Raw genomic sequence first — 21,126 nt, forward strand, 5'->3', positions numbered from 1 at the left:
AATGTCATCGGGTCAGGCCCTGCTAGGAGGGTTAGAAGGCAGCTTATCTAAGTAGTCAACCTCTCACTTAAAATATACGAATGCCGCGGTCCAAAAAGGGTTTGTTTAGTTTTGTTTTACATATTATGAGACAGAGTCTCAGAGAGGTTAAGGAATTTTTCCAGTGCTCCACAGCTAGCGATTTGTAGACAATCAAAGACAGATGTGACCCCAAGCCCATGTTTTTTTCACTAAGCAGTACTAGGGGCTCAGCTCTCCTGGTTCCATTGCTCTGTACAGAGGATGCAAAAAGCACAATATAATGTGGAGGGAATTCTCTAGAGCTATCTCTAGAATACGAAAAAGTGGGACAATCCCCTTGGGGCCCAACTGTTAGGACACCTGACCATAGGAAATCTCTGAGAAAGAGACAGAGAGATTTATCCAGAGGTCCTCAAAAGTGTATAAAGTCTGCAGGACTATGTGCAGGATATTATTTCTAATTACACCAACAAGAAACAAGCAATTTAAGTAAAAACTGCCTTTCCTTAACATTAGTTTTTTAGTTTTTTTTTTTACTTAAAACTCTTGGGTATGTCAGCAAATACAGTATAGGAGCTTGTAAGGGAGAGGAGGAAGGGTGCAGGGGGGAATAGGCTGATGAGGGGCAATTACCTAAACTGGTGAGACCCGAGGAAAGTGTTTCATCTTCCCAGGCTCTTAAGGAAACTCATAATTGTACTTAGTCTGGAAACCACATTGCCTCTAAAGTGTCTTCTTATACAAGAAAAAAGAAAAAGGTACAACATTGTTTTGATTTCTAAGCCTTTGGGTTGAAAGAACACATTTCTATCTCTTTAGGAAAACTTAAGAAAATTTAGAGAGAGAGTCAAGCATTTCAGTTATAAAGACGGGCTAATACAAATTATATTTTACCTTTAGCGTTCCAGAAATATTCCATGAACAAATCCTTAATTTCTTCAGTATTTCTTAATTCCAATTTGGAAGAAAATCTGTCACATATAATTTTCTCACTACATGAATACTTTTGTTCTTCTTAGGATTTTGAGCCAAAAATTATAAAAGGGTTTATAATTGAAGGCTGTTGGAAGGCTCAATTTGTGGAACTGCTTTCCATATTATTAACTTTTTTCTGTAAATGTTCCCCTAATTTCAATTTTTACTTCAATTTACCTAATTTTAACCTCCTCACCAAATTTGCTCACTAAAACATTTTTAGGAAAAACAGACAAATTAAAGGAACTTTTTTTTCCCCCCATATCACCAAAATCATAGCCAAAAATACAAAAGCAACACTTAGCTGAGCAAGAACACACGTGTGAACAATTTAGGTCAAACATGATAGCAGATCACTGTGCACACATACAGCATCCTTTTTAAATCTCTAGGTAGAAGAAAACAACTGGGGTGGCAGACACTTCTGGCTGAGAATGAAAATGGAGGGGAAAACTGGCAATATACAAATGAAGGAGAAAACAGTATACTTTCAGCCTGCTGACATCTGCTGCACATGCAAAATGGATTGGATTCTGTAATCCAGGGCGAAAGCGAATGCTGTCTTCCTTCCTTCCTCCTGTTCCATAGTTATTGTTGAGTGATGGCCTCATTGTTTTTGCATTCACAGATTAAAATTAATAACAGCATCTGAATTTGAAGTAGGTCCCACTGAATAGAGAACCAGAAGCTGAATGAACTGAATAAATTAGGAATGAAGCATTTGAATAGGAAGGGGTCATGGACAAACACTATTTTTTAAAAGCCAGCTTTACCTCAGGATGATGTCCAATTTCAATGTAGGTGCAAATTGGATGAAAAGCCCCAGTTCCACAGGCGTACAAGTGAGTCTGATTATAAGCCTTAAGCACCTTGATGAAATTAGCACATTCTTTCTGTAAGACAAAAAGAAAACCAGTGAGTTCTAGCAGTCAGCGTGACTGAGGTATCCTCTAGGGTGCCAAGCATGTCTGAACAGATTTCTTTTGTGTCCTTTTCACAGCATTTCTAGGGCTTATTATTCTATTGTTTGTTCATATTATTACACAAACTAAAAACATGGAAGTTCTTACTCTATGGGGAGCTAAACGAAATACTTTCTTCCATAGCTCTTCTATAAAATTATTTGTAATTCATTTATAAAAAAAGTAGAATAAAGTTATAGATAACCAACAATCAAAGGTGGCTTTTCTAGAAATGAGGGGAACAGCAAATTATTTGATTAATTAATTAGACAAAGAATACAATGTGAAAATTTCTTGCAAAAATCAGATTTGAATTTAAGGAAAGGAAAACAAACAACAAAAAAGATAATATGACCTTCTCTTAAACATGAAGTTTAAATGTCAATAGTAATCCATAAAGATGGGCAATTGACTTTGAACTTGAGTAGTACTGCCTCATAGTGAGCTCTACAGACCCTAAGAGGGTAGAGCCACCTTCTGCTGAAAATGTCACTTCAGCCTCAAACACATTTGGGTATATTTTTGACGAGATAAAGATGTTAGAGTTTGGAATATCTGTTGGGTAAACAACCTTTTGTAGAGTGGCTATAATTAATAAGTACTTTAAGGAGATCCATGGACATCTTGAACCCATAAATGGACTCCCTGCTTAATGAGCCACAGATTCCTCCAAATACAGAACAATTAGTGACAAGAGTAAATTCTAGTCATGTCTTATTATTTATAGAAATGTAGACACCCCTGCCATTGTATTATCTGAATAAAATATCACTTAAGAAATTAAATGGACAGAGCTGTTTGTATTCTTTCTACATGTTTTATTACATCTGTAGAGCCTGTGAAAGAAAATGTTTTTTATGAGAGATCTTAGCCTTCTGTCCCTGTTGAGGAAAGAGTTGGAGGACAAAGTGAGATATTCAGAATATAAATTGGATAATGTTATTTAAAAAAACAAAAAAACAAAAAACAAACAAAATACAACAGAGAAGGAAAGACTCAATTTTTGCAAAATATTTCAGTATTGTTAAAAGAAAAACTCTCAAATAGCTTCAAATAAAACTTTATGGTCTATTAACCATACAATACATCTTAAAAATTGAATATAAGTAGAAAACATGAGTTCATCATGGAATACATAATACCCGTTTTTAAAACATGCTAAATAAAATTGGGCTGAAAATTATGTTGTTATTGATCATAGACATTCTTAATTAGTTTTGTGTTTTTGTCTATAAACATTTGGAATTAAGACACAAACATGTAACAATAAATGCAGATAAAGATAAAAAACAGGCTATAGTGTGAACAAGGCTGGCAAACACAGTAGAGGATTGGGTCAGTCCTGGCACCTCTAAGTGTGTGTGTAACACTCCCAAAGTCACTCTCTATGACATGTATGACATGTGACTTACCAAGTGAAAGTTCAGAATGCATTGGGGCTTATGTAGTCAGTTGGCGTTTATAACTGTGGTGTTACAGTAATTTAAGTACATTTCCACATGACATCTGTATTCTGTGTTTGAAGCCAATAATTTTGGTCTTAACTCTATCACCCCCATAAAAAGGGGGCAGGCAGCCAAACTTGAGCAGAATAATTGGTATTTAAATTCAAATAATTGCTTTCCATCATCACTGATTCTTCTAGGATGCAACTTGAGGATGTCCTATAAATATATTGTCCTAAAAGTGAATTAGACCTATTTAAAGTAAAATATGTAACTTCCACTTATGACTCATCATGATTTCTTAACGTATGCTGAGTAGTTTCGGGGAATAACTACAATAAACATGTAATTTATCCCACTGTTTTGCTACTCAGATTCTGACTCTTACTTTTGTCTGGTAAGGGATCATAACATACACAATTAAGCTCTAAAATCAACTGATTTTTCAAGTAGTTATGAAGAAAAAATTCCTAGCTTAAAGGGTACATGGATCTCATCCATGTTTCACTTTGAACATGGTACATCCTAGGCAAAACTGTGAAATAGATATAACTTAGCTTCCAAGACTCTCAGCAACAAGCCCCCCATTCTGTAACAGTTTCTCCTCTGTCCCCAAGAGGAGAGGGCATGAATGCTTGGGCAGGGGAAAGAGACTGTGGAGAGGAAAACATCTGATAAACTCATTTACAAATGAGGCATTCATGAGGCTTACCCAAAGGATTTATTTGTACTTTTAAGAAAATGCAGTCATTTGCAAAGTCATTTTCAGGAAAGTGTTTTATTGCATCCCTTTCTTTGAAACTTATAGGTGGCCACATGATATGCTTTTACATAAAGACAGCCATCCATGATTGTGGAATGAACATTCAAGATTATAAATAATCAGTTCCATCACCATATATTGAAACCAAGAAATGGTTTGTGTATGTATTAGTAAGCAAATGGATATTCTAATAAGTAACAGTGGCAGTCCCAGATGTATGTCTTGTTCATTTTAGAAAAGAACAGGACTTCAATTTGTCCACCATGCCTTTAAAGATATGCATGCAATTTTGAATACAAACCCAAATTCTCTAATCCCATTAGTAACAGCTAAGTGCACCCTATAAATCTGAGAACAGACGGTAGTTCTCCACAATAAAAAATGAAACGAAGGAAACATTTTATGAGAAAAGATATGTGTAAACACAAATGAAGGCTCATGTCACCTCTGCAACTGTTATGAATCCTAAAATCTTAGAATTTGTGGGTTATCTGTTCTAGATTGGATAACTGATTGGCAAAAATTAATGATTGAAAAACTGTCAGGGTTCTTGAAAACTATGGAATTGAGCCACATTAAATATTATAACTTTAATTTCTTCTCTCTTAACTGTCAAAGAAGAACTACTATAATAAGACAACTATTCCTTTACAGAGCTGGGTCGAGGGTGGGGGACTGGGGAGGGGTGGGAAATCAATCACAGGACTATAGCTGTGAAAACTGGCAAGTGGTTTCACCGAGAATGCTGATAACAGAGTCTATCTGTCCTACAAAGCAACTAGACCCACCCTATTGGCCTAAGGCCTAGAATGATCCCTTTCATTTCCCCACTGAACTCTCCCAGTTGGCAGGGTTGTATTGTTGCCATGCCCAGGGGCTAGCTCAATATTATTTTGAAGTGAAGGCTGATGCAAATAAAATGGAGAAAAATGTCTTGGGTCTGTAGAGGTGTGTTAAGACTGAAATGAAACAAAGAAATTGAATGAAATGCTTTCAAAATTGGTTAAACAATAGCTTTAAGAAAACTCACCAACAACAATGGAGGAGGATACAGGAAATTAAAAGAACTGGACAGAAAAGAAACCAAAACTTAACAGACACTGTTAGGACGGATTTCTTCTTTAAACAGAAAACCTACACACGAGTATCTGTCCTGTCATTTATTTGCTTTCAATCTCTAACTTGTTGCTGCCAGGGTTTCCGAATGTTCCAAAACAGGATATTCTTTTTATTTGGAAACAGCCTGGACATTCCATTAAAAAAGAAGGAAGCGTGGCAGAAAAAGGAAACACACTTCACACGTTTCTGCTCTAGGGAGACAGAAGAAGAGTGTTTCTGACCTTTTCTTGAACCATGACGATTCTTAAAACACAGAATGTAATGTACTTTTTGGCATGGAACTACTGCACTGCTTTGCTCAGCACTGGCGGATTTACAACATAATAAAGAGAATGTAATCAGCTCAAAATGAATTCATTTTCAAACCTTGATCTTTTTTGAAATTTAAGTTGATATACACAGACAACTTTAGCAACAAGTCGTGTTCCCAAGAGTCAGGAAACCACCCTGACCTCTTATTTTACTGAAATGTACTCCAGACCAATAGTATTATAGTAAATTACAAGTAAAGGCAGTTATAAACCAGTAAACCCCAAGGCCACACCTGAGAAGCAATGATTAATCATCATAGTGACAAACCATTTACTTTTGTAAAGTGTTTCTAGTGTTTTCAGATCAAATGGATAGAGGAATTACACATAGAGATATTAGCCTGGAAAAATAAATTAGAAAGAAAATATCTACCCCCGGAAAAAGACATAGGAACCAAAAGCACAGTGATTCAAAAACAAACATTACAAATATGTAGCACTGATTAGACTGTGTTATGCAGACTTTTCCTGGACAGTTACAAAAATAAAGTCCATCCATCTGTCAAAACAACTGTTCCATGCATGAAAATTAAAGCAGAATTGTGGTGTTTTTAACTAACTTCCGATAATTATATTGTTCACAAAAGAATATAATTTACCTCAAATTCCAATTACTTCCTTTCATGTTCTTAAATTATGAATGGAACAGTGAAATTTTACTCTAAGTGAAAAGAGAAGGCTGTAAAGATGAACAACCTCTATGCAAATATATTCAGTTAATGATTAAATCTAACAACTTGTACAGGTTCAAATATAATCAGCCCAAAATGAAGGGGTATGGTACGGCATTACTTCAGTTCACTGAGCATTCACTTAAATAGAAAAAAAAAAAGTCTATATTCCATCAGTAGTTTATGTAGAACTATTTTAATGTATAATCTAGCAGCTAGGAAAGCAAAGGAAGTACTTTCCTATCATGATGGGTGGATTCATTTCTGCATGAAAATCCATTAATAAACTTAATTCCTGAAGTTAATCTATTGACTTTCTTTTTCTCTGGTCAATTTATTTGGCAAGCTAGCAGAATACTAGAATCTCCGTGCCAAAGCACTAATCCGTGAGATTGTTCCTGTCACTCAACTTCATCCCTCTCTCTATTTAAGCAGTTCCGTGCCTATCTAACAATAATGCCTTTTTTTTCTTCTAACACTGTGCTGACATCAGGTCATTCATAATCATGTTTTCCTAATACCTCAGGATTCACTAAAGGATGTTGGAAATCTCTTCTTCAAAGGGACATGTCTAGTAAAACTAAGATTGAACCATGTTCTAATTATAGAATTAGCCATCTAATGTTAAACTAGTAACTTGAAATTTTTTAATTACCCGCATTATAAAATGGTGAGTAGGCTGTTCTGTCCATTTTGGGAGACAATTTTAGTTCACTATTAATAATGATGGCATAATAACATCAGTTGACCTTGTCACCTTAATGCTTTCTTTTAATTTTAGGGAAGTTTTAAAAATTCTGATTCAATTAGGACAACAAAATTGGCATTATTTCATGGCTAGCCTAGTTATTTAAATATGTTAAGTCTATTCATATTAGTTGAACTATATCATCATCAAAACTATAACTGAAAATTAAATTTAAATTGGCTTGAATGATGTAACAGACACCTGCACAAGGCTACTAAGTCATTGTACTTAAATGCTCAGTTTAGTTAAGGGTCTCATTTGATTGGTTTTTCACCTCTGAATTGACTATTTGTTTTGAAGTTCTGTTTTGAAATACTGCTTAAGGTTCTATAAACATTTTTCTTTCAAATTACTTGAAACTTTCAAACTTGGTCAAAATGATTGTACAAATAACTCTCTAGACCATAAAATTAGCAAAAGTTGCCCAATGTGTTTCTCTTCTACTATTTAAAGAAGCTTTGAGAAATTTAACCTTGAAATGCCATCTGGACCAGAGAAGATGATCATATCTACTTTTTGGCATATATTTTCTTTTATATGTATTGTGTGATCAATCTAAATAATTATCACATTTGCACCATTCCATTCACTGGCATTTATGTGATTGTGAGCAGTCCATAATATGTACCTACCATAACCTTTCTACATCTCAATTCAAATGTGTGCATAAAATTCTAAATATTATGTGAAATCAACCTAAATATTTTCCCTGCCAGAACTATTAAGTAGTTAAAACCCTTACTCTGAATTCAATAATGACATCTTATGATGTGCAATTTTATGCAAAGTGATGAACTATGGAATTTTAAAAGTTGTTTATATGTATTAATATTTAATGGAGATATTACTTCTAAAGTAGGCATTTACATTTGGAAAGGTATTCTCAAATAGTTTAAGAAAAACATATAGAGAAAAAACAAATCATATTGATAAAACCAATAGCATAAAGGCAGTTACTTGTATTAATGTGATGATTTGAAATCAGTCATGGCTTAGAACTATTCAGGCATTGTTTTCCATTTTCTGTGTGAGTGTCAGAAAGTTGCTTAGGATCTCAAAGCCTTAGTCTCCTTAATTAATAATGGATTAATGATATATTCATGTAAATTACTTAGCATGACACCTAGCACTTTTTAATTGATCAATAACTGGCTATCTTAATCTTAACATAAGCAATCATCTATTTATTAGTTCTACATCTGCTTAAGTCACATACCATTTCACACGCTGCGCCCTGACTTGGGCAAGAAAAATATTATAAATAGTTTATTTCTTGTAAGGACAGTACAGAGTTTAAGCCCATATTAGTACTAAGGAGAAGTGGATTTAATAAAATTGGTTTTGAATATTAATCTGTGCTCCATTGTTACAAAGGGAAATTGTATTTTGCTCATTAGAATTCTCATAAAATTCCAGTCCTCCAACAGGAGGACTATAAATTATAATCACTCTTTTCATCAAAGTGGTAGATAGCATGAAGCATGCACGTATCAAACAGCAAAAACAATAATTACCTCTGAATAGTTGTGGCCTATAGCAACTTCATGCCCATTTATCTGTCGCAGAGGCAACAGCTTTCATTGATTTCTTCACTATCTCCCACATCTGTATAAGGTTTAATCCTTATATTAAAATCCTTTTCCATATCACTCATATTGGTTCTAGTCTCTGATCAAACCTTAATTGATAAAAGGATGTATCTTACTACCATATAATAGCTCATTATGATATGTAATATAAGGGAACATGAATTTGACACATTAACAAAACAACAAACAACATAAAAACAACACACAGGATTATTAATTGATAATTTTACTCACTTCTAAATGTAAATGGTTTCTCCTTTTAAAATGAACATTAAGTTTTAGATTCAATAAGTTATATTAAGTTTGGTATCAATTAAAACACAATTCTAAAGAATCTATTTTTTAGTTCACACATATATACACACATAGTCTATAATACTATGTAAAGCATATAGTATAAAGTATATTTATTATATTTAGCATCTAATTTGAATTTAATTATCAGATCTTTAAGAATGTTCTCTGAGCACAACAATGCTAAATATAAGTTAAGATTCTCAGTCTCCTGAAATAATGTCAAATTTTAGAGACACTACAATTTTGCATCCTGTATTCCTTATCATGCTTAAAAATCTAGTAAGTAGAAATATATAAAAATTAAATGATATAAAAAGAACTTTACAAAAGTTCTGTGATGTCCTGTGGACATCAAGGTGATTTTAGTTTTCATTGCTACATTTCCAAATCAAATAAAAGAAAAAACAATCGAAAGTTGACCAAAGCTTATTTGCTGTGAGACACAGAGAAATATCTGAGAAAAATATTCCAAGAGGTAATATTAAATCTATGATATGATGGTTAGTGTATCCTCAAAAGTGAGTAGAGATCATTTAATAATTTGATTCTTAGAAGATGAGGGAATAGGTAAACCCTATGCCCGCTGCTTCCCATAATCATGTTAAAATTACATCTAGATTATAGAACAATGAACCTGAAGAATTATCTGAAAACTAGATGATCAGAACTCCTATAACTAAGGATATGAAGAAGAGGCCACATCAAGACTGGTAGGAAGGGTGGAGATGTGAAACAGGCTGACCCTAAACCCATAAGTAGTGGTTTAGGAGGGACACCTTGGCATTGAAGGTTCCCCTTGAAGAGTGAGGGTTCCCAGTCCCACACCAGGCTTCTCAGCCCAGGGGTCCTGTGCTAGGAAGAGGAGGTCCCACAACATCTAGCAGTGAAAATTAGCAAGGATACCATCCCTCCTGGTGAGACAGAAGGCAGCTGGAAACCCAGAAATCCTCTTTAAGGGCCCGGGCACAGACCCACTCAGTTAAAAGCACTCACTCTGAGCTCTGGCAGAGGGGTGGCAACTGGAGAGGTACCAGAGACATACAGGGAAAGATTGAGTTGTGTGGCTTCAGAGACAGAGCTAGAGGGACAGCCGTTATTATCCCTGTGTGGAGAACTTCCTCACATATAGCCTACAAGTGGGCACCATCTTTCTGTGTTGAACCCTCCATCATAGGGCCAAATCTGAGAACACATTGGTCTAGTAAAATCTGTGTACTCCCCACCTTGGTGAATCCCAGAGACTCTGCCCCTTCCAGCTGGTGTAGCATTGCCCAGGGTACTCTCAGCTCCTGGGCAGCTGGCCCTGCCCCACCATCTGTAGGAGGCTTCTACAGCAAGGGATGCCACACAATGGCCTGAGAAATTTTGGTGGTAGGCAATCAATCCCAGCTCATGCTGCAGCCTTTCTTGGGCAGCTCTCTGGGTTTTGTGAGACCAAGGTCAGAGACGGCTAGCCACGGTGTTCTTAGGGAATTCTGAAAAGTGGCTCAGCACTGGCATAAGAACTGAATTTGAATTAACATTGTGAAAACCATGGGTCATATCCTGTGATTCCATGGGACCCCACCCAGCCCAGTTTGGTCTGCATTGAGAGGGACACTCTTGGTTTCTAGGTGACTTCCCCACTGCACAAGCTGCAGGAAGCTTGTACAGCTGACACTCCACAGTGGTCTAGGGAACTTTGAGTGGTGGGTGGTCAGCACCAGCTCAGACTTCTGTTATTCTTGAATAGCTCTCAGGGTTCTGCAGGCCTGAGTTGAGTGGCAGCTGGCCACAGTGCTCACTGGGCTTTTTGCAGAGTGGCTACAGGCTCACCACTTGCACGAGAACTAAACCTAAATCAATTTTGTGAAAACCACCAGTACCACTCAAATGACTTCATAGGACCTTTGCCCCCCGCCGAAGCCAGGTAGCATCACTGGTCACACTGTCAGCTGGGTCAACCAGCCCAGCCCATATACCTAAGAAGGCTTTTTCAGTGGCTGAGCCTTATGGGCAGCTGGCAGCTAGAAACAGGCCTAGGGGATCTTGGGCCTTTTACTAAGCTGCACCAGGTACAATACTCATAGCAACCAGCCTCAGTTCACAGCAAGGCCACCCACACATACCTCCAGGTCCAGCAGAGGGAGCAACCAACTGCATATAACTTTAGAGTTCCCCCCAGGTAGCCCTGTGTGAATCACAGTTAAGTCTGAAATTGGCCTACACAGGAGCCCCTACAAAGAGGCACCAGAAACCACACACACAGAGGCCAGCCTCAGACCACACTAGAGCACTACCCAATTAGCCCCACAAATGGCATACCCAAAGAGTGGTCTAAACAGGCACAAAAGCCGACTGGGGCAAATCCTCCTCTGAGAGGGCTCCCCACCCAGAAGTTCATATGCTGTGAGCATAGCCAATCCTCACCCAGTCAGCCTGAGAGTCAATCCCACCCACCGACACACCAAAAGCAATCAAGGCTCAACTACAACAGGGGAATGCACACAACACATGCAAAAGATACTCTCATTTTTTGCAGATGACTTGATATTATATATAAAGAACCTCAAAGATTCCACCAATAAACTATTAGAACTGATAAATTTGGTAAAGTAGCAGGATATAAAATTAATATTCAGAAATTGGTTGCATTTTGATACACCAGTAACAAATCAGAAAGAGAAATTAAGAAAATAATCCTATTAACAATTGCATAAAAAAATAAACTATCTAGGAATAAATTTAACCAAGGAAATAAAAGACCTGTACTCAGAAAATTATAAGACAATGAAGAGAGAAATTAAGGAAGATACAAATAAATGGAAGCATATACCATGATCATGGATAGGAAGAAATAATATAGTTAAAACGTCAATACTACCCAAAGCAATATATAGATTCAATGAAATCCCTATCAAAATACCAATGGCATTTTTCAAAGAACTAGAACAAGTGATCCTAAAATTTACATGGAGATTAAAAGAACACAGACAGCAATGGCAATCTTGAGAAAGAAGAACAAAGCCGGAGGTATCATGCTACCTGATATCAAACTATACTCCAAAACCACAGTAATCAAAACAGCATAGTATTGGCATAAAAACAGACACCCAAATCAACAGAACAGGATAGAGAGAACAAAAACAAATCCTTGCCTACAAGGTCGTTTAATCTATGAAAAATAAGGAAGAATATACATTGGGTTAAAGACAGTCTATTCAATAAATGGTGCTGGGAAAACTGGAGAGATAAACACAAAAAAATGAAAATGAACTACCTTCTTACACCAAGAATAAACTCAAAATGGATTAAAGACTTAAATGTAAGACCCCAAACCATAAAGCTCCTAGAGAAATAGGCAGTAAGCTCTCAGACATTACACTTACTAATATTTTTACTGACATTTCTCCAACAAAGACATACAGATGGCCAATAGATATATAAAAAGATGCTCAACATCAGTAATCATCAGAGATATGCAAATAAAAAATAATTAAAAAAACATGTATCATCTTACACCTGTCAGAATGGTCATCATCAATAAATCAACAAACAATAACTGTTGGAGGGGATGTGGAAAAAAGGGAATCCTTGTGCACTGTAGATGAGATTGCAAATTGGTGTGGACACTATGAAAAACAGTATGAAGGTTCCCAAAAAAATTAAAACTAGAACTACTTTATGACCCAGCAATTCCATTCCTGGGTATATTTATCCAAAGAAATCCAAAACACTAATTTGAAAAGATATAGGTGCCATTATGTTCTCTGAAGTGCTATTTACAATAGCCAAGATATGGAAACTGAAATGTCCATCAGTAGACAATTGGGTAAAGAAATGGAGTACATATATATAATGGAATATTACTCTGCTACAAAAAATAAAATAAAATCTTACCATTTGTGACAACATGTATGGACCCATAGGGTATTATGCTAAGTGAAATAAGTCAGACTGAGAAAGACAAATACCATATGACCTCAATTATATGTAGAAACTAAAGACTAAAATAAACAAACAAAAACAGAAACAGAGTCATAGATACAGAAAACAAATTGACAGTTACTAGATAGGAGGGGGTTGAGGGCTGGGTGAGAAAGGTGGAGAGATTATGAAATACAAATTGGTAGTTACAAAATAGTCACAGGGATGTAAAGTACAGCATTGAGAATGTAGTCGATAATACGGTAATAGGTATGTATACTGTCAGGTCGGTACAGAATTATCAGGGGCATTACTTCATAAATTATATAAATGTGAAACTGTTATCCTGTACACCTGAAACTAAAATAAAATAATACTGAATGTCAAGTATAATTTTAAAAATAATCACAAGGATATAAAGTACAGCATAGGGAATATAGTCAATAATATTGCAATAAGTATCTACAGTGCCAGATGGGTAATAGACTTATTGGGGTCATAATTTTGTGATGTATATAAATATCAAATCACTATGTTGCTTTGTACACCTGAAACTAATAAAACAATCATTCTTAAAAATATGAGTAAAATTTCATTCATGAAGATTACCAAGTGCATAAGAAGTGGAAATCCAATGATGACCATTAGAAACTACATGTCAGTTGGAACAAACTGCTATGTAATGAGAAGACATTGGCTGAAAACCTGTTCCCAGAAGAACTGTACAAATGATTCTAAAGAACTTTGTATTATAAAATGCTTAACGTACTCTAAAATTATGTACAATGATGCATGGGTGAAATATGGTGTACAATCAAATGTAAATAATAAGTTGTCAACCAATGCCAAATATTTGAATTTCATTTTAGTCACTTAAGGATACAATTGAAATTTCCAATGAAAAGGAACACAACTCAAAATCCCCAAGCCTTCTGAAAGTTTTATATATCTCTAATGTTAGACCTACTTTGCAAATATAAACTTAAAATGCATTTAAATTTCAATCCTGACTGTAAAAGCGTTCCAAAAATACACTCATATATATGAGATGTGATCCACAACAATTCAGATACAATGATCACCATCATATTTTGTTGTATTAGTAAAACATATTAATTTAAAAATATGAATAAAACCTAGTTAAGCTTAATTTTCCATGCATCTCCTACCTAAAATGCAAAACTGGTTTACCCAATCGCTTTAAAAATAAATTTGTATTTTATCACTAAACACGAGTTACATAAATGAGCTAATAAAAGTAATGCATTTAGAATACCAAAAATACATAGTAAGCTCTCAATCAGTGTCAGCTATTATTACGGCTACTACTACTTCTGAATGCCAAATTAAAATATAATCCTTCTGTTGAAGTTGTGGGAAATTTGCCCCTACCAGAAAGAAACACACACACGAATACACGTGAAAATCTATGCTTATTTCTGTAACATTTAATAAGACAAAGTTTTTACTGGCCTTCATAAAAAATAAGTTGTCTGCATACCTGACGTATTATCAAATTTCATGATGGGAATCATGTTTAAAAATGAATAAACTGACCATAGTCTTTCACTTATTAGATCTCCTAGAGTGCCACGAAAACACCCCAAAAATTTATAATTAATACTGTCAAGAACTGTAAAGTATCTGTGATTCTGCCCTACTTGTAAGATAAGTTACCCTGGCACAGTTTCATGGAGGTTGGCAGAAGATATATGTCTCCTGGGTCAGAGATAAAATACTTTATTGCCCACAGAAATAGCAGTAAAGTATCAGCATTTCTCCTGCCAGTTCTCCAAGTTCCAATTCCCACTGGGCAATGAGAAGAGTGGCAGGTGACACCTGCACATGCAGTGAGTTGAGTTATAGGAGAGGAACCCTGGGTTGAGGGAACCTGAATACTTCATAACAGTCATAAGCATATTGGATCTTGAGGGAGATGGTATGTTCATCGCACTGGGCTGTAAGCATACCTGACCTTTGCTCCAATGGAGACACTATGTGAACTCCTCAAGGCTGTTTGCAAACCAACCTTTTGCTTCACAGGGAGACACTACTTTCCAAGTCTCTTCACTGTACAAATATCCTTCAAGACAGTCTGTAAAACAGGCAGTCAATGCTTCTTTTCATCACATGTGCAAAGTGTAAGCGATCCATGCAAAATTATCTCCCAAGAATTATACATAGAGTTTAGAGATTTAATGAAAACTTATGATTTTGTAGAATTCTACAGGAGGTAATTCTAGCTATCCATTTAATAAATTTCTATTATGACTTGAAGTCTCTCAAGTAAAATAAAAATATTAAAGTTGTTGTCAACTTCAACCTTTGAAAAAGTAAATGAAATTCAAGGACTAACATGCGTTTTTTTTGGACTGTACTGTAACTTAAGACACGTGTATAGCTTCAAAGTCTCAAATGCATTCACTTCGTAAAAATTGGTGTTGTTGAGGTTCTTCAATTTGAGCCATGATAAGTTTGATAAACATGTTATAATATATCATAGCATTAAACGTAAGTAACAACTAAAAACAAAAATATAAAAATATATCCCTCAAAAATTTCAAGTGTCCCAAAATTCAGGTGCATGATTCAACACTTTGAAATGTATTCAACGATAGGAATGTTATGAAATCTGCTTTTTTTGTTCATCTCAGATGGTTGAAATTTTGATTTCCAACGATGTTCAAAATATTTCTAACAGTCATACGGTTGCCATTTGCTTTTATTGAAACTTAGTGCAAAGAGAGATGGTTTAATAGGATAAACAAAGAGAGTCAGAGAGCTATTGATTCGAAACAGATTCTTTTAGCAGTTTAGCATGAATTCAGTTTTCATTTGCAAAACAGGGTCAAGGAAGTTAATCCCTCAATAGAAACGCTATTGTGAATAATAAAGTGGATTTTAAGCACTAGAAAAATATTTTAAAAAAAGAAAGTAAAGGTGGATAAAAGCAGTCGGAATAGAGATATCTGGATTGCATTTATTTCCTCATTCAAGGTCTCTGTACAATTATAATAATTATATATATATATATATATATATATATATATATGTTTGTTTGTTTTTCAAATTACAAATCTCAAGTAACAGCAATGAAAAAGTTCATAAGCAGTTCACTCCTCTAATATAGAAATGCCATAACAATGTAAAGGTTTAGAACCTACAGAACGAAGAAAGCTTATTAGTATATATCCTCTATATTCACTTCTCCAAGAGGAAAATAAATTTAGATTAATATTCCTGTCAGAAATGTCATTAGCAGCTGCCAAAGACACATTTATGTGCTCTCTAGATAGATGATAGATGATAGGTGATAGATAGAAAGAAAGAGAGAGAGAAAGAAAGAAAGAAAGAAAGAAAGAAAGAAAGAAAGAAAGAAAGAAAGAAAGAAAGAAAGAAAGAAAGAAAGAAAGAAAGAAAGAAAGAAAGAAAGAAAGAAAGATAGATAGATGATAAAGGGAAAGGGAGAGGGAATATAAATGTGTCTTAGGCTACACATTCCTTCTTTACCACAAAGTCCATCTTTGTGGAATAGTTGCTTGAATTCCAGATGCTGGCTTAACAAATATATTTGATACAAAACTGAGCCATGAGAAATGATGGTTTGTATCTTCCCAGCTACCTAAGCAAATGGGGAATGGGTTCAATTTTCTGTATGATGTTACACTCAGTGACATAGGATCTATGTATCAATCCAGTGGCATGTCCCAACTTCCCAGGTGGCAGAGTCAACTTAACCAGACTTAAGAATGACCAACTCTCAAGATAACATAAAATTAGCCAGTGTCTTTGCCCTGCTTTTCCTATAGCATTTTCCTATTGTATCCTTGCATCTGAGCCTAATACTGAGAAGAGAGCACTTTCCCCTAGACGGTTTGTTAAAAGGAGCTTTATTTCCAGAGGGCTTTCTGAGAAAACACTTAAAACCAGAAGACAAAGGGTAAACTCAGGTTCTAGAAACCAAAGAGAGCACTCAAGGAGGTTGTTAGTTTACTTTTCTGCAAATGTTCAGGTCAGTTCCTATTTTGGTTACAATTCTATCTTGGAATCCTGAATGCTCCAAAAGCCACTCAAACCTCATTCTTGTGGCTTTCAGCATCACAAGAGCTTTTTGAAAGGAATTATTGTCCATAATCACAGCTGACTATTATTTACCAAATACAGAGAGCAGAATTTCCATCAAATTAACTGTCCATGTTTCCCTTCGAAAACCAGGCATTGAATGAAAATTATAAAAAAACTCTTTAATTTTTCTTTCTAAGTGATTATTTAAGAAATTATTGGTAAAAATAGTAATGCTATTTTTTTTTTTTTTTATGTTTATCAAGGAAGAAATGTTACAAATTCCAGGAAGTCTACTAACTGCTATTCTAAAATCATACATTAAGAAAGAAGTAGAAAAAATGGGTCCATATATTAATAGTCCAAAAATAATCAATAAATGCCGTTGTGGTGACAAAGCCCTGGAGAGCAGTTTCCAGGCTCTCGGCCTCATGTGGAAAGGTACTGGCTCGGGTAGTAGATGGCCAATCGGCTGTGGCTAGTTGGCTCTCAGCTGTAGCTGGTTAGCCATTAGCCACTGATATAACTGCCTAGGCTGCGCTGGAGAGGGGAGTTGGGGAGTTGGTCGGTTGGCAGAAAAGCAGACAGCGGGTTGCACATGGTGTGACTCCAGGCTCCAGTGAGACTATAGTGGTATGACTCCCCTACCTATGGCTCCGTGGGTGTTCCTTTTTGGCCTCACCATATCCTGCGTTCTTATGTGGGGAGCAGGAGCAGAGACCCCGCAGGCCGCCCCGCACGACAGACAGCCATATATCCAATTTAAATGAAATAGATATGTAAATTGAGGTACATAAATGAGGTTACCTGAAAAATAAATTTCAATAACATGAATTCCAAACGCATAAAATACATTTTAAATAATAGGTCAATAAAGAGCAATATTAAATGAATGAGATGGATTACCAGAAAAATAATACGAAATACATTTTGCTATTTGAATATATTTTCGTGTTTAGTGTTTAGAGCAAGAGGAAAAATAGTTTTTCATGAGCTAAAATATATGGAAACTATTTGTTTTCCTTTAATTAAGTGTTAAAAAGAAATCAAAATCCACAATAATAAAATTGATTTAATGCAGAACTTAAAGGAATAACCAAAGCATAGGCATTTTATCATGTTACATTAATTAATTTTGAAAAGATTAGTATGGCTAATATTGCTGTCATGCAGGGTCTCTGGTCCCGCTTCCCACAGAAGAACACAGGATATGGTGAGGCCAAAAAGGAACACCAACGGAGCCACAGATAGGGGAGTCATACCACTATATTCTTGCTGGGGCTGGGTTGGAGATACAGGAAGCAGGAGCCATATAAATCTGCCATCTGCTTCTCTGCCAACCAACCAACCCCTTGCTAATTGCAATCCACGCTCGCTAGCTCAGCCATGGCAGTTATATCAGTGGCCAGTTGCTAACTGGTTACAGCTGATGGCCATCCACTATCTGAGCCAGCACCTTCCACGTGAGGCTGAGAACCTGGAAACTGCTCTCTGGGACTGTCTCCACAATTGCCATACCATTAAACTTTCAAAACTTTACATCTCTCAATGCAGACATAATGACCTATCTCACCCATAATGTACAAAACATGACTTATAAGTCTTCAGAATCCTTATTACAAGTTGCTATGAAATGATGTTTTAATTCCTTTTAATTTAGTTTTATAAAACCCATCAGCATTTTCAGTAAGCCTGGAAAATACGATAAAGTCGCCCTTCTTAGAAAGGAAATGTCTGAGGTCATGATTTGGGTTACCCATAAGGCACCATGAGGATCATGACTTTATTGCAGCTGCTGAATTAACTGCATCTGGGGTAACAGCAGAATCCCTCATTATACAACACCGATAGCAGAGTAGGAGGGGAGGGGAGAACGCAGGGGAAGGAAGGGCGGGGAGGGATAAAGGGGAAGAGAGGAGAGCCATAAAAAATAAGGAAAATGCACTGAGGTGAATTTTGGAAACCACAAACATGAAAGAATATCTGATATCTTAGGAAATTAATGACCTAATTGAATCATTAAACCAAATATGCTCAGTACTTGTGTTCCTATTTATTATAAAATCCAGATAATTTGTCAGATAGGTATGGTTATCTTCAATTTTCAAATTGAATTGAATTCAAAACACTGCAACTCTAGAGTGGTTACGAGCATTAAAGAGGGCTATGCTAATTTCATCAATGATATTTTCACTTATAACCTGTCTTAGCAACTATACCGATAACAATAGTTAATATTTGTATTGTGTATTATAGTGTATGAATCATTTTATTTATTGTTTGAGTTCTACAGAAATGCTGTGAGCTGCTTATTATTTTACCAACACCCTTAATAACAACAGAATACATAAGGTTTTTATTTAAATCACCATTGTTTCTTATCTATGTGTTAATAGGCAAGTTCAAATTCATATGTTATGCAGGGACTCAACTCCCGCTCCCCACATAAGAACACAGGATATGGTGAGGCCAAAAAGGAACATCAATGGAGCCACAGATAGGGGTGTCATACCACTATATTCTTGCTGGCGGCTGGGTTGGAGACACAGGAAGCAGGAGCCACACGATCTGAAACCCGACTTCCGCAACCCGACTTCTGTTTCTCTGCCTGCCAACCAACCAACCGATCAACCAGCATAGCAACCAGCATAGCCACGGCAGTTATATCAGTGGCTAATTGGCTAACTAGTTACAACTGATGGCCAACCAGTCACAGTTGATGACTACCTACTACCCAAGCCAGCACCCTCCACGTGAGGCTGAGAGCTTGGAAACGGCTCTCTAGGACTCTGTCCCCACAGTGTGTCTTTACCTGTTAAACTTTAATAGGAAGAGAGAAAGTCTGTGCTTTTAAAAGTCATAAAGGTATGTAGGCAATATCTCCATTTCTATCCACCCTTAGTTATTGTCATATTGAACATTTTCAACCTAATTTGTTAATGGTAAATATGGCATTCTGTGTTCATACGTTTGTGTGTACTCAGTTATATTTTTTGTCTTACATTTGTGAAGTATTTTCTACTTTTAAATAGTTTTCACAAAAACTATTCAACTTGTTTCTCATTATTATAAAACATGCAACGTCCCGTTTAATGGATAAGATACTAAAGCCTCCCCGAAAGTTAAGGTACTTGCTCAAGTACAACTAACGAGTAAGTGTGGGTATCAACACAAAATTCTTGACTTCTCTGGACTCCTACTTCATTGTTCTTTCTCTTTACCCCTTTCTAACAGTCCCACCATTTGCATCAATTCGGGATAGTATAAAATCTGTTAGAACACACTTAGTGTTGGTTTAATTTCATATAACTAGAAAATGTTTACTGTAGCTTGAAGGTGTAATATGACTTACAATCACTATACTTAAAGTGAAATTTTCGAAGATGAATTTTCCATGTTTGCTCATATGTGATTAATTGAGGATGGGGAATACCTCTGCTTTGTGTTCCTTTATCTACCTTCCTTCCCCTGTAGCCAACATTACTATGTAATTGAGGCATTCTTTTTCCATGAACTCAGAATCCGGCTCTAAATCATTCTATGTACAGACATACCTCATTTTATCACACTTTGCTTTATTGTGCTTCCCAGATTGTTGCACTTTTTTTGTTTTTACAAATTGAAGGCAAGACCCTCCAGCAGCAAAAATATTACAACTAACTTTATTGCGATACTTGCTTTATTCCAGTGGTCTGGACCTGAACCTGCAGTGTCTCTGAGGTATGCCTGTAGATCATCTTAGGCAGCTGCTACAAATCAATCAAGCTCTCACTTAACATATCTATATATCTATATCATGCATACAGGTTAATTTATATCTTCAGGCACACAGGATAAGTTTCTTATAAATGCTAATATATAGACAAAACTTTTAAACTTATTTATTTGTGCTTTAGACATCCAAAAATGTCTGACAGAACATAAAATAACACAAATTAAAATTTTAAATCCTATAGTTCATCTTAATTTATTGATTTAAATTATTATAACTGCCTTCCATGATATCTGTAGATTCCTGGCTATACCTCAAACCAGTGGCCCAATTAATTTTATTGACAAAGTTTACCTCAGGAAAAAAAAGCCTCTATTTTTTACAGAAATGGTAAAACCATTGTAGGAATTGCTTACCATTCATCTTTTGTTTCACAGTATCCAGGACAATGCCTGTTAACACAGTCATTTCTCAGTCCATATTTATTTAAGGAATAAGTTTGTGGTCTTCACCTGTTAAACTTTATTCGGAAGGGAAAAAGTCTG

The 21,126-nt window shown here is 35.8% G+C and overlaps 1 protein-coding gene across 6 annotated transcripts in view; it reads right to left on the reverse strand.

Annotated features, from left to right (window-relative positions):
- Window positions 1–21,126, reverse strand: part of SEMA3A (semaphorin 3A) — a 457,743-nt gene that overhangs the window by 129,262 nt on the left and 307,355 nt on the right. For all 6 annotated transcript variants that reach the window (XM_074340665.1, XM_074340664.1, XM_074340667.1 and 3 more), the window contains one exon: window positions 1,770–1,889. In XM_074340665.1, the coding sequence (XP_074196766.1) occupies window positions 1,770–1,889 (120 nt within the window). The remainder of the gene's footprint in view (window positions 1–1,769; window positions 1,890–21,126) is intronic.

Source organism: Rhinolophus sinicus, linkage group LG09 (genome assembly GCF_036562045.2).
Source record: "Rhinolophus sinicus isolate RSC01 linkage group LG09, ASM3656204v1, whole genome shotgun sequence".
In the NCBI taxonomy this organism is placed as follows: domain Eukaryota; kingdom Metazoa; phylum Chordata; class Mammalia; order Chiroptera; family Rhinolophidae; genus Rhinolophus; species Rhinolophus sinicus.